The 14,560-nt window shown below is 35.3% G+C and overlaps 1 protein-coding gene across 4 annotated transcripts in view; it reads left to right on the top strand.

Annotated features, from left to right (window-relative positions):
• Positions 1-332: 332 nt before the first annotated feature.
• Positions 333-14,560, top strand: part of LOC131079723 (putative transcription elongation factor SPT5 homolog 1) — a 44,107-nt gene continuing 29,879 nt past the window's right edge. Inside the window, exons 1-3 of one of the 4 annotated variants that reach the window (XM_058017753.2) lie at positions 333-580; positions 1,249-1,398; positions 1,545-1,848. In XM_058017753.2, coding sequence (XP_057873736.1) covers positions 1,566-1,848 — 283 coding nt within the window. In that variant the 5' untranslated portion in view covers positions 333-580; positions 1,249-1,398; positions 1,545-1,565. Of the gene's footprint in view, positions 581-1,248; positions 1,399-1,524; positions 1,849-14,560 lie in introns of all 4 variants that reach the window. The other 3 variants (XM_058017752.2, XM_058017755.2, XM_058017751.2) reach the window with 3 other exon arrangements.

The following is a 14,560-nucleotide window of genomic DNA, read 5'->3' as shown; positions in this document are numbered from 1 at the left end:
TTTTATAATATTTTTTTACAATATAAAATACATCTAACTCTTCATTTATCTTCTATATAAATACATATTATAATAATATTATACATCTTTTATTAAAAAAAATAAATAATATTTTTTGTCCTCACTTAAGACACCATATAATATTTGAAAACAATTTTAATCCTTGTAGAGAATCCTTAGTCTCTCAAGGTTGTTTTCTACTTTAAAAGGAATCATGTATGACCCTAAGGAAGGTCACACTCCAACACATGACCAAGAGCTTTCAAAGCATGATCTAAGCTGCCCTTAAACTATTATACTTAATTGTTATTGAACAATAAATAATTTAATTAATTATTTGCATTTTTTTTTTTTTGTTTCTTTTGGAGCCGCAATTTCTTCACGGCAGAACCAGATGGGAGCCAAATCTCTCGCGGGCGCTCACAGAGGCCCTCCACGCTGTATGATCGCCTATAAATAGCCCTTAGGGCGTTCCTTCCATTTCAGCACGTAAGGGAAGGCTTTCCTTGAGCTGAAACCCTAGAGCGAAAGGAGAAAAAGGGGAGAAAATCACCGAACGCTGAATTTTTTTTTACCACAGGTATTGCCTTCGTCTTTTCTTCATAGTTTAAAAGTGTTTTCGATGTTTTCGACCGATTGGATGAGTTTAGATTGCTGGGGGCTGAAATCAGTTTGCTTGCCAAAAAAATGGAAAAAATTAGGAAACCCATGAGTTACAAAGTGTGGTAGATGGAATTCGATTTCCATATTTTTATGTTCTTCGCATTTTTTTAGTGTATTCGAGAGATGGAGTAGAGTTAGATTGTTTGGAGCCGAAACAGTTTCTGTAGAAAAACGGAAGAGAAATATCACAAAACCCTAGGAAAGCCTTTAGTTTGAGATAAGTTTGTTTGCATTTTCGTCATTTTTTTAGAGTTTTTCGTTGTATTTCCTTGTAGATTGAGTAGACTTAGATTGACAAAGCCGAATTCAAATTTCTCTTGAAATTCGTGTGTTAGGGTTTTGAAAACTTACGCTTTCGGGTTGTAGGAACCCCGCTTCCTCCGAGAGCAACATAACTTTACAATATCTATGTCGACGAGTTGTGTCTGGTGTAATTTTTTTTGCGTTTTTTTGATTTTTCGATGTTTGTTTCGTTTTGTAGAAACATAGAGTAGAAATTTAGAAAGATTTACGATTTTTGCAACAAATATACATTTTTTACTTTTGTTTATATTCTCTTAAGTTTCTCCAATGTTTTCCTGACAGAATACGTGAGCTACATTATGCTATTCTGAAAAGCTTACTGCGCTTGAATTTTGCAGTCGCTGGTTTTAAATCTCCAGTGTTCAACATCTGTTGGAAGCTACTACAAACCTCGTAAAATAACACAAGACTTGCAATTATTTTTCACTGCAGGTATAAGTTAGAACAAGTATACTTATCTACTTGATATTGTGTCTCTTTGGTATTTTCCTTTCCGAGAAAATCAGTGGTATTTGATCTTGTGACCTTATGCGGAACAGAGTTTTGAAACTTTTGTAGTCTATCATTTTAATTTTTAGGTCTTTATAACTTAAGCCAAAATGGCCCGACATTTTGAGGATGAGGAGGAGGAGGAAGAGCCAGAAGAAGAAGAAGAAATGGACGAAGAAGAGGAAGAAGATGAAGATTATGAGGACGTGGGTTCAAGTCGCAAGCGCAAGTACAAGCGCTCTCAGTTCATTGATGATGTTGCTGAAGAAGATGAAGATGAGGAAGAAGATGAGACACCCAGAAAGAGGAAGCACAGACGGGCATCAGCTTTCATTGATGACACGGCTGTCGTTGCCAGTGATGAAGATGAGGATGAGGAAGAGGGTGAAGAAGGTATTTTTCTTTCATGTTTCTTTTTATCAAATTCAAATGAATTGGATCTGAGATGACTTTCAACTTCCTTTAGTTCAAACTTCAAATTGATATGCTGGACCAATCAGACTGCATTCATTTGTCGAGAAGATTGATTTTATGGGTGTTCAATTCATGAATTTGAATGAATGAGGAAAATATGAAATATACTTTAGCAGTATGTATGATGATGCAGGATACACTGCCGTTCTTTTTAATTCTTACTATGAAAATTAGCCTTTTAGGTGTTCATGAATAATGGTTTAAACTGCCATGAATCGTTCTCACATTCAATTGTATACAACAGATAACTTTTTTATGTGCATTTTCTTGATTTATGTTTTTTAAAGGGAGTTTCTTTATATTCTTTTTTGGAATGAACATTTCCTCCTCAGCCAAAAGACATATATCAGATGGCCATAATTTTCCCTTTTTTAATAACATGGTAAGATGAATATTTGTATTCAACTGTGTATTAGATTTCTCATTTTTAGGAGGATGTTTTGGGATGCAGGATATACTTTTTGGGTGAATTTTCTTGATTTATGCTTTTAAAACTAGGAGTTGCTTTGTTTTTAAATTTGAAATGATCCGTTCTTCTTTTAGCAAAAAAACATATTCAAGATGCCTATAAATTTCAGAGTTCTATGGCAAATTTGGTAGGATGAATTTCTGGATCCAAATACATGATGTATTTCATTTCCAACATTTCAAGACTCACTAATGGGCTCATCATTGGGGAAGAAGCTAGTTTATCATAACAACTATACCGTTGGATCTAGAAGTTCTTCCTACAAAGTTGCACTGCAAAAATAACCTCTACAGTGCAATAGAGTTGATTTGTATGGGGAAGTATATTTTATGTTTGAGATGGGAAAATATGGTTATATTGCATTATTTGGATGGTTTGCTAAGTTGATTGTGTCATTTCTGATTCATTAAGTTATAAGTTAACCTCTGTTTCCAATTAGATGATGTCTTAGTGGTGAAATTGTACAACAGAACTCCTTGAAACTCAGGGCCTTTTTTATTCAAGTATTTTCTTGCCTTTGAGATGATCGGCTGGTGCCTAAATTACATGTTTAATATGAACATGTACCTAAAACTTCCAATTTTTTTTCATGATTAGAAAGAGTAATTTGTTTCTTGCACTAGAAATACTATGGATTTGGTGTTTTGGCTTGGTTTAGTCAAAGAAAATGAAAAGAAATGGTTGTGAATCTCTGTCGTAGTGTGGCTATCTCAGCAAAATTGTGATTTTGGAGTGATTTGAAAAATATATACCCAATGTCTTTGAATCAAAAGTGGGCCCCTTTTCCATATACTTGCCCAGTGTTACGAGCAAAGGGATGACTTTACAAATGAACACAAGCAAAGTAGCTCCATACAATTTAACTGAAAATGACTAAAGTGAGAAATCTGGAGTTCAATTTGTGGCATGAAAAATGGTTCTAGACAGATTAAATGGAGTTTAAACGCTTTTTGGCGTGTTGAAGTTTTTTCTTTTTGCCTGTGTAGTTCCACATCCTCTTCTCTGTTTAATGAAGATTTCTCAGCTTTTTGCACAGCATAATTTTGTGATTTTGATACATCTAAGTTCATTTTATATGTCTTTTTTCATCGAACTTTATATTTTATTTATTTCTTTTTCTAAATTCTGGTTTACAGAGTAGATTTGACCTCATTGGAACACATTTTTGTATGTGTAGGTTTTTTCTTTTTGCTTTTGTAGCTCCATTCCCTCTTCTCTGTTTAGCAAGATCTCTGAGCTCTTATACAGTATTTTTTATTATTTTGATGCTTCTAAGCTCATGTATATGTTAGTTTTTTTGTTGGGAGTCATATTTTATGAATTTATTTTTTTATATTTTGGTTTTCAGAGTAGATTTGACATCATTTATAGTTGTATTACTTGAAATAGAAAGAAATATCCTGCAAAATATCTAGGATGTTTTGGGTCTGTTAATGATGTTAACCAAATATTCGCCTTTGTTGTACTTTGATTGTATTGCAACAGCAAGAATAAGAAATAGATAGAAGAGGTCTATACAAATGATCTCTGGTTTCCACTAAAACTAGTTAGAAAATTCCTTTAGTGGTTAAAAACCTAGTTGGTAGAGGTAATTGCTCTTGTACTCGAGTGTGTTCCTCAGATAGACAAGTAGATATGTTTGTCAAGCCTATATTACAAATTTCTACTTCTAAGAGATGTGATCTTTTAATTTGCCTACTCTTCTATTTTTTAAAACCATAATATTTCCTCCTTTATATGGCTGCTACTGCTAGAACATCCTTGTGTATTTGAGGGATCTCCTAATGGAATTGGAAATGGACAAGTCAACTGTTTGCTTCATAATGCAGCTGGGTTAAAACCACAGCTTGGGTTTAACCCCACAAGTGTTGTTTTGATTGCAAATTCTGTACCCAAACTTTTCCTGCATTTCTTTTTCTGGAGTGTTTCCCTTTGTGGATGAGATTTACTCCGGGATATGATATGGATCACACCTTTCTTCTTTGTGAGCTTTTGGTCCCACAAAAGCTTTTCTTTGGGATATAGGAATTTTCTTCTCCCATGTGAAATTTTTGTGTGTAGTTGCTTAAGCTATTTATGTTGAAAATCCATTGGCTGCAATCATATGTATTGGTCAAGACATCCTACAATGGGTGCCACGAGTCAGAAGGCATGTTACACAGAAGTGGTTTAAATTTCATGTTGTAATGAAAACATTGCAATAAAAGATAACACAGTATACAGTCATACTGTTGTACGTGGCACGTGCTCCTCCAAATCTCAAAGATTGATAACCTTTGCAAAAGAAACCATGCCTTCTGCTAAATTTCTTCAAATTTTGTATGATGCGCATATTTTTCTACATGGGTTACCATGGCCTAGGAACCGTGTGACAACATTGCTCTTTTCATACAACCTGCTGTCAAGAATGATCTTTTTAGTATTTGGAGCTCATTTTATGATTACATGAAAGACATTGCAAATGGGTCCTTACTACATCTACATATAATGAAGTCCATTCATTTATAGTGTTTACAGTTATGGAAAGATTTTGTGCACACTACAATAATGAAAAACATCATTGCTATGCTCTTAGCTGTCCTCATGCTCAACTATGATACACAAGGCACCTTCCTTACTTTCCCATACAAGTGGAAAAAATTTCCTCTTCTTGTGATAACAAATAAGTGAGACATGCCACATGATACAATGTTCTCATTGCCGTGGAATGGAATTATGTATGTTTATAACACCCTAAATCATGTCATAGTGCTGCCCATGATCATATTGCTATGCTTTGCTCCCATTTTTGTAATGTCCCCTACTAGGTTTAGACATGTTTTAGCCATAATTAATCTATTTCAATATGCTTATGACTTAAACTAGATTGATAAAGTAACAATTCCATCTCGACTTGAATCAAATCAGTGATATTCCATAGTTCAATTGATTTATCAATTATTAAATTGTTCATTCACTATACTAAGTAATTAGTTTTATCATTCATAATTCTAAATGCGAATGCCAACTTTTATTACTGCTTCAGCTTTAAAGACGAAGAGGATGGTCTTTGTTACTAAAGCGCTTGGATACCACAATCAAATAGGATTTCTTAAGGTTTACAGGTTGCTGATTCCCACCCTATCTTGGGACTTAATTTCTTAAACACTGACAGTAATAACAAGAATTATTTAAATATAAACGTATTCTTCTTACTGTTTATTATCTTATGAACTCTTTTGATTTTACAATCTAATATTGTTATTTGTCTGTTTAAAACATTATATATATATATAGTAAGATTATATATGATTCTTATTCTGATTTGAGCATATAAATCAATAAATAAATAAGTTAAATAATATTATCAATTATTTATATATTTGCTAATAACCTATTATTAATACTACCAGTGCTTAAAACATTATTAGTTATGATATATTTAGTGGCTGTAATGGCAGACAGATCTGACGCATGTCAGATCTGGTCTGCCACTGTCATGAAATTATGCATTGCTATAATACATATTTCAGACTATGTTAATACTATTATTAAAATTCTGCATGAAGACATTATCGGACTTCATATACTAAGCATACATAATAAGCACATCACCATGCATACCACCAGGACCAAGGATGTTCTGCCTGTAATTTAATAACAGTTCTGATCTGATCCAATCCTCTCTCCTATTCTCTGCCATACATCTCCTTATCTGAGCTTTTTTCCCTATTTCCATTTCTTTGTCTAACGAATAAGGATATTCCCTTTCCGTTCGGTTTTCAAATGTCATTTATATTTCCCAAGAGAACCGGTACCAAAGAGACATCTTCCTTCAGTAATTAACCATTCAAATAGGACACATCTCACAAATCGCACCCTTTGTTATCTTAATTTTCTGTGTTTTATATTAATCTGTGCCTGGCTTGAATCGAATGATTGCTGCCCATCATGGATCGCTATAATAAACATATCTCACCTCTAACAAGATCGCTTGTTTTCATCATTAACTCACACCTTTTTAGATAACTATTTTAATTGCTTTAAATTTAACTACTTTTAAACATGACTCTTGGCTGGTTCAACCGCCACTATCCTTGTGCCCTTAAGGCTAAATGTTTCGTCATTCATGCTTTGGGTTTTTAGAGTAAATTAATATTTAATCATTACATCAATTTATTAAATATTTAGACATTAATTTAGTGGATTAATATTTAGATGTAGGGCTATTACAGTTATTATTGTTTCATTAATGATTGTTTTAATAATAATATTATTAATTTATTAATATGTAATATTCTTTTATAATATTTCCAATGATTATAATATAATATTAATTTATTTGATTTGAATATTTCAAGAATATTATTAGTAATAAAGATAAATGAATATTAATTAAATAATAATATTTAATGAATAAATTTGAAATAATCATTTGTTGGTAAGTAATATATTAATTAATAATAATAGTTGTTTCATTTGAGATTGTAGCGTCATAAAATTGCGACACTTGCAATTTCGACTGCATCTGGGTCTTCACGATGGCGGCGCAACACTGAACCTGAATGAAGACCCCGAAACCTGTTTACGACATCAAAAACTGCATCTTTCTGCACCTTGGCCTGATCCTCCTTGCACCCTGCTGCCCCGGGAGGTGGGACCATGGCTCCCAGCGCCCTGGTCCCTGGCCCTATTTTGGGCCTGGTCTCTTGTTGGGCATCGGGTCTTCAAGCTTGCAATTTGGAAAATAATGCTCCTAGGTTGGCCTAAGGTCGGAAAATCAGTCTCCTAACCCTAATTGACAAGTATATAAACTACATTTCCCCTCACGAAAAGAGGAAGAAAAAACATATGTGTGCAAGAGGCGGAAGCGATAGGCAAACATTCAAACATTCAAACATTCAAGCATTCCTTCAAGCAATTGAGCATTCTAGGTCTCCATTCAAGGCTAGGTGTTGCATTCACGACAAGGATTCAACCATTGAAGAGGAGATCACCTACAACATACAACATACAACATACAACATACAACATACAACATACAACATACAATATCATTACACCTTCGCATGTAACAATACAAACATTCTTACAACAAGGTATCAGTACTTGATTACATTACAAACATTTACATTTACATTTACAGCATTCTCATTTCTTGGTTAATTCCAAAACCGGGGTTTGACCTGAAGGCAAACCCCTAATCCCTAACCCCCCAATCGTCCTCTCTTTTCTGTGTGTAGGTTGTAGGTACGCGGCTGTAATTGAAGATCTGGAATCCTTGTGCAGAGACGAACAGATCCCCCTTCGTTTCGCGGATTTTTTGGAGGACTGTGTGCACTCCGGGCGCCATCATCCCGTCAACTTTCGTTCAAACTTGCAGGACAGCATCGTCTCGACATTTTACTGCTAATTTCAGGTCCGTAGCTACATCCCGTGTCTCTATCTCCGTCTACAAGCGAATCTTTCCTACTTTTACATACACTCCTAGTTCAATCCTTCTATCTACATTCTTTACAAAAGAGGGTATCCTTGCTGTCTCAACCCTTGAAACTCATTTAGAATTCAATCTTGCATTGTGTGGGATTGGATCTTGTGAGTTTCAACCCCTCTTTTGAATGTAAAGTCTCTCCTAAGTGAAAACCGTCAATCCTAGTGACCTCCTTTCTCTCTCCTTGGAGTGGGGGAACACCTAGGGTTTGATTTTCCGCTTTACAGAGATATATATATAGATCAAGGAGGGGACATGACAATTTTCCATACAATTGGATTATTTTACACTTTTGAAACACTTTCTTGCCCAGCATACTAAGTTACCGAATCATCTGGTTTACTTGCTGACTTCGGGTATATGTCTTGGAATTGGGTATGACTTGAAATTATTGTGGAATCAAACAAGGTTCGATTTTTTAGGGTTTGGAATGTTTCCAATTTTTTTGGTTGAATTCATCCCAACAATTTCGAATGTTGGTGCAAATATCAATTTTTTTCACTTCACAAGTCATCAAATTTTGTGGAAAAAATAGTAAAAACCCTACAGGAACAACACCCTAAAACTATTTTTGAGGAAAAAATTGAACAAACTCTAAAACGTCACGTGGCAAAACACCAGACATCATGCGACCCTCAAAAATCAAGCAAAACCCTTCCATGATTTTTTGTGGCAAAAATAAAAAAACCCAAAAATATTTTTTTGAGGAGAAAAAATTATAAATCCCATGAAAATAATTTCTTGGGGTAAAAAAATAATTAAAACTATCCCTATTTTTTTAAGGTATAAAAATTAAAAAACCCAACAAATATTATATTTTTTTAATGGGCAAAAATTATAAAAGACCTAACAGCCAGATCGCTTGAACCTCCTTGTAGAAAAAAACCAGATCTGATCCATTATGAGGAGATTTTGTGGGAAAAAAAAACTCAGACCCGCAGCAGAAAACACGAATCCTGTACCAGCAGAAACCCTCACAAAATCCTCATACAAGATCGTGAAATAAATTGCAGAGCTGCCAAGAAAAAATCGTGGTTAAAAAGAACTTTCGGGAGCAAAGACCTTTGCGTGCACATAGAAAAGAACAGATCGTGTGGAAAAATCCTGTCAAAAATCCGTTGTTGTAGGGAAAAACATAGTCAAAGAAACACGTGTAGAATTAAACACAACCTCCAAAAAAAATGCGCTGTCAAAAAACGTGCTGCCTGTTAAAACATACGTAACCTGGGGACGCGTCCCCGGGCTAAAACCCCCCGTCCCCGTACCGGGGACGTTTTGGGGACAGCTAGGGGACGTCCCCCTGTTGTCCCCAAAATTGCAAAATTTGTGGGAAACATCCCAGAAACTTGGGGACGGAAGTGATTCTCAAAGGGGATGTCCCCCCGTCCCCTAACTGTCCCGGGGACGGCCAGCTGTCCCCCTTTTCCCAGCACATTTAAAAAAAAAGAAGACTCAAATGCTAAAAAAAAGTTTTTTAATTTTATTATATGTCTGTAAAACTGGTTTTTCACTAATATGATGGGTAAACATGTCTAAATCACTTCCAAAAGCACGTAGAAATAATGAGCAGCAGCCTGGTAATATTTTGAACTTGGTAGTGTGTAAAAAAGTGGTTGCAGGTCTGCAATATTGGACTTTTCACAATTATGAAAGGTAAACAGGTCTAAATCATAGCCAAAAGCACTCAAAAATATGAATAACAGCTTGGTACAAAATTTCACAAACAGCCAAAACTTTGTAGTGCATAAAGAAGCGGTTGTAGGTCATCATAGAAATGGAAGACTATCAAAACATCCTCCAACCAGAGAGAAACAGTGAACTCTATGCAAACAAGTGTTGGCATATTGATAATGTTTTTTCAATTATGAATGCATGTTGAGTATTGACAATGATTTTTGAATACAAATGTGGTACGTTAAGGTTCTATAATGTACATATACCTGCTTTATCCATGTTTTCATATGAATATAATGTATATATACATGCTTTATCTATTTTTCATATGAACATTTAAAATTTCCCTATAGATTTTAAATTTTTCCTATATTTTATATAGCCTTCCCCTTTGCTGTCCCCAAAATTGGCAAAAAAATTTACCGTCTCGGAAACTTGTCCTGCCGTTCCCTGTTGTCCCCGTCCCGGAAACTCGGGGTAACATAGGTTAAAACCCTATCGGGAAAAACTCGCCGCTCAAGCTGTGAGGAAAAATGAAGACGCCTAGGAAAAAAAGAACTACGATGCCCAGGAAAAAAACCAGCACGATTCAGTCGCAAAATAACCCTTGAAAATCAACCTCGAAAATTGCAGATCCATGAAAAACCTGCAAAACAAAAATTGCGGTTTTCCTTGATACGAACCCTTGAAAATTCTAACACAAAAACCTTTGAAAATCCTTTGCAACCCAAAAATAACAATCAGATTTTTTCATAAAAAAATCATTTAAAACATTTCTGGAAATTATTTCTAGGTAGGGAGGCTCAAATTTTTATTAAATCGCCAAATCTTAAAAATTTCCATTGACTTGCTTTGATATCATAAAAAATTAATTGCTCAAATAATTGATGTAGTTAACGAAGGAGAAGAAGGCTACTTAAATAGAGATTACAAGATGGTGCTCTAAAAAGAACAAATCGTTTAACTGAAGCTAAAAATCTAAAAAACAAAAACGTTAAAAAACTAACTATGCCTTCTAATAAAAGAAGCAATAGTTAAGCTAAATATTAAACGAATTAAATGAACTTAAATGACCATTAATAAAACAGCTAAACATAGTTGACTAAATATAATTAAATATTCTAGTAGTAAAAAAACCCTAACATGTAAAACATATTGTTTTGTTTCTGTTTATCTCAGTTTTTGTGTGTCGCGACTGATTGTAAAAAACACGATTTCTTGATGACACTTACAGAAAAGAGGACCCAAGTAGAAGGACATAGATAGCAAGAGGAAGCATGCATTGCTGGTTTCGAGGTTGCAATTTTTTTTCCCAATTTCAAAGCAAGTTTAAAAATTAAAAATAAAATCCTCAAAGTTTAGAACATAAACGAGTCATGAATCTATTTTTTTCAGTTTAAATATAAAAAATAAAAAATAAAAAATAAAATGTTTTTTCTTTTGTTTTTGATGTTCTTTGTTTCACATTTATATTGTAATATATAAATTTATAATTGATTTAATTTTTTAATAGTTTTAATTTTAACTTTTTAATATAAATAATGATATTGTAGAATTTGTTAATAATAGATTTATGGTTTATGATATAATTAATATATTATTAAATATAAATTTATAATTTTGGTTAAGGCATACCTTTATTTGAAGTGAGTGACCTGATTTTGGCAATCAATGGTCAAAACTGTATTATTTCAACGCAAGACAATTTAAACAATCGCGTCCATTTGTTGTACTCGCTGAATTTTTGTTTGACTGCGGTTATGTCTGCTCTAGTGTATGTGTCCTTTGAATTAAATTAACCATTGCTTCATTAGATTGCCAAGGATTTTTCCGTTTCTAACGAAACATATACAAATAATTTGCTAATTTTATTGGCTTTTCCCCTTGAGGAATGAACAATTTTTTGGACGATATCATTGGTTTTTTCCATTGTTCAAGGGACTTAGATAGTATTGGGAAGTTATTTGATTTATAAGAACTGAAAACTTCTCCAAATTGCATTTACAGGTATTTTTAAAAAAGATCTTTGAAAAGATTCTCCTCTAATTTTTAATCAATTTAGTTTCCCTTTTAAAAATTCTTTTATCATGTACTATTTATTTATATTTATTTTTAATAATATATTGTTTTGTAATTTTTTTATTTTTATTTTAATTATACATTATTGTAATCAAAGTCTAAATATATAATTATATTTTTGAAAATGAATTTAAAAAGTTATTTTTATATTTTTTATAAGATAGATTTAAGTAAAATTTTAATTTGAACACATCTTTATTTTTTTTTGAAAAAAGAGGGGTAAAAATTTATTAATTCAAACTGAACAGTACAAAGAACAAGGTCTCAAGCCTAGAAAAGAATACAGAAATAGAGAACTCGACAGAAAGCCCCCAAATGGGCAACAACCCCTCAAGAATATGAATATACTCAGAGGCAGATGAACCCAGTCTTTGATTCTCCACCCATCCAAGTGGTTAGAAGCCCACTTCGCCAAACAGTCAGCAACTCTATTCCACTCATGGGGAACATAGCAAAAGGAAACTGCCTCCAAGGAGGCACTCAAAGAAAGAATCCGTCTTCCCACCATAGCCAAATGCCACTCCACATCCTCCATCCTCCGCCGGTTCAACATATCAACCACAACTTGGGAATCAGACTCACAGATAACCTTACTCCACCCAAGGGCACAACCTCTCTCAAGGGCCAAAAGAATAGCAAGAGCCTCCATATAGTAGGGCCAAAAGAATAGCAAGGGCCTCCATATAGTTATTAGTCTGTAAACCCTTATAGTTAGAAAAGAGAAAAACAACATTACCAGAACTATCTGTGCCAACTCCTCCAACCCCAGCATGCCCGGGATTACCTTTAGAGGACCCATCAATATTAATCTTAAGATATCCCAAAGGAGGGGGCGTCCACTTACCATCCCAACAAGCCTTCCTTTTAGCATTTCTGCTCCTGTCGTGTACTTTCTTACATAAAGCATCATGAAATCCTGCCCCCAAAATAGTCAAACTTTGAATCACTTGCATGTCACCAGGATCAACATCCCCAGAAAGGTCATGCTTTGCCACTAGAGTCTCCTGAATCATATTTAAAACTCTCAACCACACTTGTTGCACCATTTTCATCATATCCTGAAAAATCTTGTGGTTTCCTTACAACCACACTTGCCAAATAATAAAATTGGAACCAATGTCCCAAGCTACCTCCAGGAAGGGGGTCTTAGTAGGAGGTCTACCAAGACAGTTCCAAAACTCCACCAGAGTGTTAGCATGAACACAAGCATGTTTCCAAGCCCCCCACCACCGATGCCAAATATCTTTGGTGAAGGAGCAATGGAGGAAAAGGTGAGAGCTATTGTCTTCACTCATATTACATAAAACATAGATAGAGGGTCCATGAAAGCCCTTCTTCTGAAGATTCTCCCAGGTAAGACACTTACTTTGAACCACAAGCCACAAGAAAAAATTGCACTTGGGCCAGGCCAGCTTGTTCCAGACTTGCTTCCACCAGGGAACATCCACCCTGGCAAAAGTCATTCGTTCCAGCTCTTGATAACCAGAAGCCACTGAAAAACGTACCCTTCGGATTAAGACCCCAAGCAAGGATGTCAACACCTCTAAGAGAAGTACAAAATCTCCCAGCTAATAATCCAGCAAGAGCTTCCTTCTCTTCCATAGAACCCCCAGGAGGCCATTCCTGAGGTTCCTTCCATCTAGCAATCCTCAACTTTACTCCAGCTTGCTGCCATAAGGATGTCACCAAGAGGTTGGAGATCAGGAAACTGAGACAAAATAGGGGGATATCCATTTTAAAGAATCCTTCCAAAACAAAGCTTCAGAGCCTTTGTCGCAAATCCAAAAGAGACCCTTCTTGACAAGATGAGCTCCTCTCTTCAGGGTAGCCCAGATCATTGACCCATTTCTTGTCAAGGTGCACTGGGGAATATCCTTGCCTTCCACATCACCAAGATACTTAACCCTGAGGATATTAGCCCATCCTTGATCTTGATTTGTGCATCATCTCCAAAACAGCTTAGCAGCAAGAGCGCAACCATTTGAACTTGTTTTCCGCAAACCAAGGCCACCCTCCTGTTTTGGTTTGTAGACACTATCCCATTTAACCAAACTCCACTTGGAGGATAGCAAATTACCAGTCCATAAGAACTTTCTAGAGAGAGCATCAAATTCCTTAATAAAGCTTGCATGGGTTGTCTACACAAAACACCTGAAAATGGGAAGCGCTTGGATTACTGACTTTAAAAGGGTAACTCTCCAGCAGTTGAGAGCCACCTATTAGTCCAGTGACACACCTTGCTCCGAAACTTATACAAAATTTCTTGCCAGATAGTACCAGGCAATCTACGAACTAAAAGAGGAATTCCAAGATAAACAAAAGGAAGGGTACCTATTTGAAACCTCAAAATCCGTGTAATCCTTGCCTGAATGAGAGGAGGAGTATTGAAGAAATAGATATATGAGATTTTTCTTCATTAATCATCTGTCCAGAGGCCTTAACATAAATATCCAGGGCTCTTCTCAAATTAGCCGCTTCATTGATTTTAGCCACCCCCATTAACGTGGTGTCATCCACAAATTGAAGATGGGAGGAGGGAGGAATGCCATGGCCACATTTCCAGCCCTGAATCAAACCTTGCTTGACTTGAGATTTGAGAAATCTTCCCAAACCTTCCGCCATCAGAATAAATAAATAGGGGGAGAGAGGATCTCTTTGCCCGAGGCCTCTAGTTGCACCAAATAGGTCCGTTGGCTCACCAATAATAAGAACAACAAAGGAGGATGAGGTTAAGCAACTCATAACCCAATTAACCCATTCACTTCCAAATTCAAAAGCCAAGAGAACCTTTTGCAGAAAACTCCATCTTACCCTATCATAGGCTTTGGCCATATCAAGCTTCATAAACATAGCCTTCTCCTTAGAGACAACCATGGAATGCACAACTTCAGTGGCTATGATAACTCCATACAAAATCTGTCTTCTAGAAACAAATCCCC

Source organism: Cryptomeria japonica, chromosome 1 (genome assembly GCF_030272615.1).
Source record: "Cryptomeria japonica chromosome 1, Sugi_1.0, whole genome shotgun sequence".
NCBI classification, from domain to species: Eukaryota; Viridiplantae; Streptophyta; class Pinopsida; order Cupressales; family Cupressaceae; genus Cryptomeria; species Cryptomeria japonica.
The sequence above is the reverse complement of the archived record's forward strand: the minus strand, read 5'-3'. Positions and strand labels throughout refer to the sequence as shown.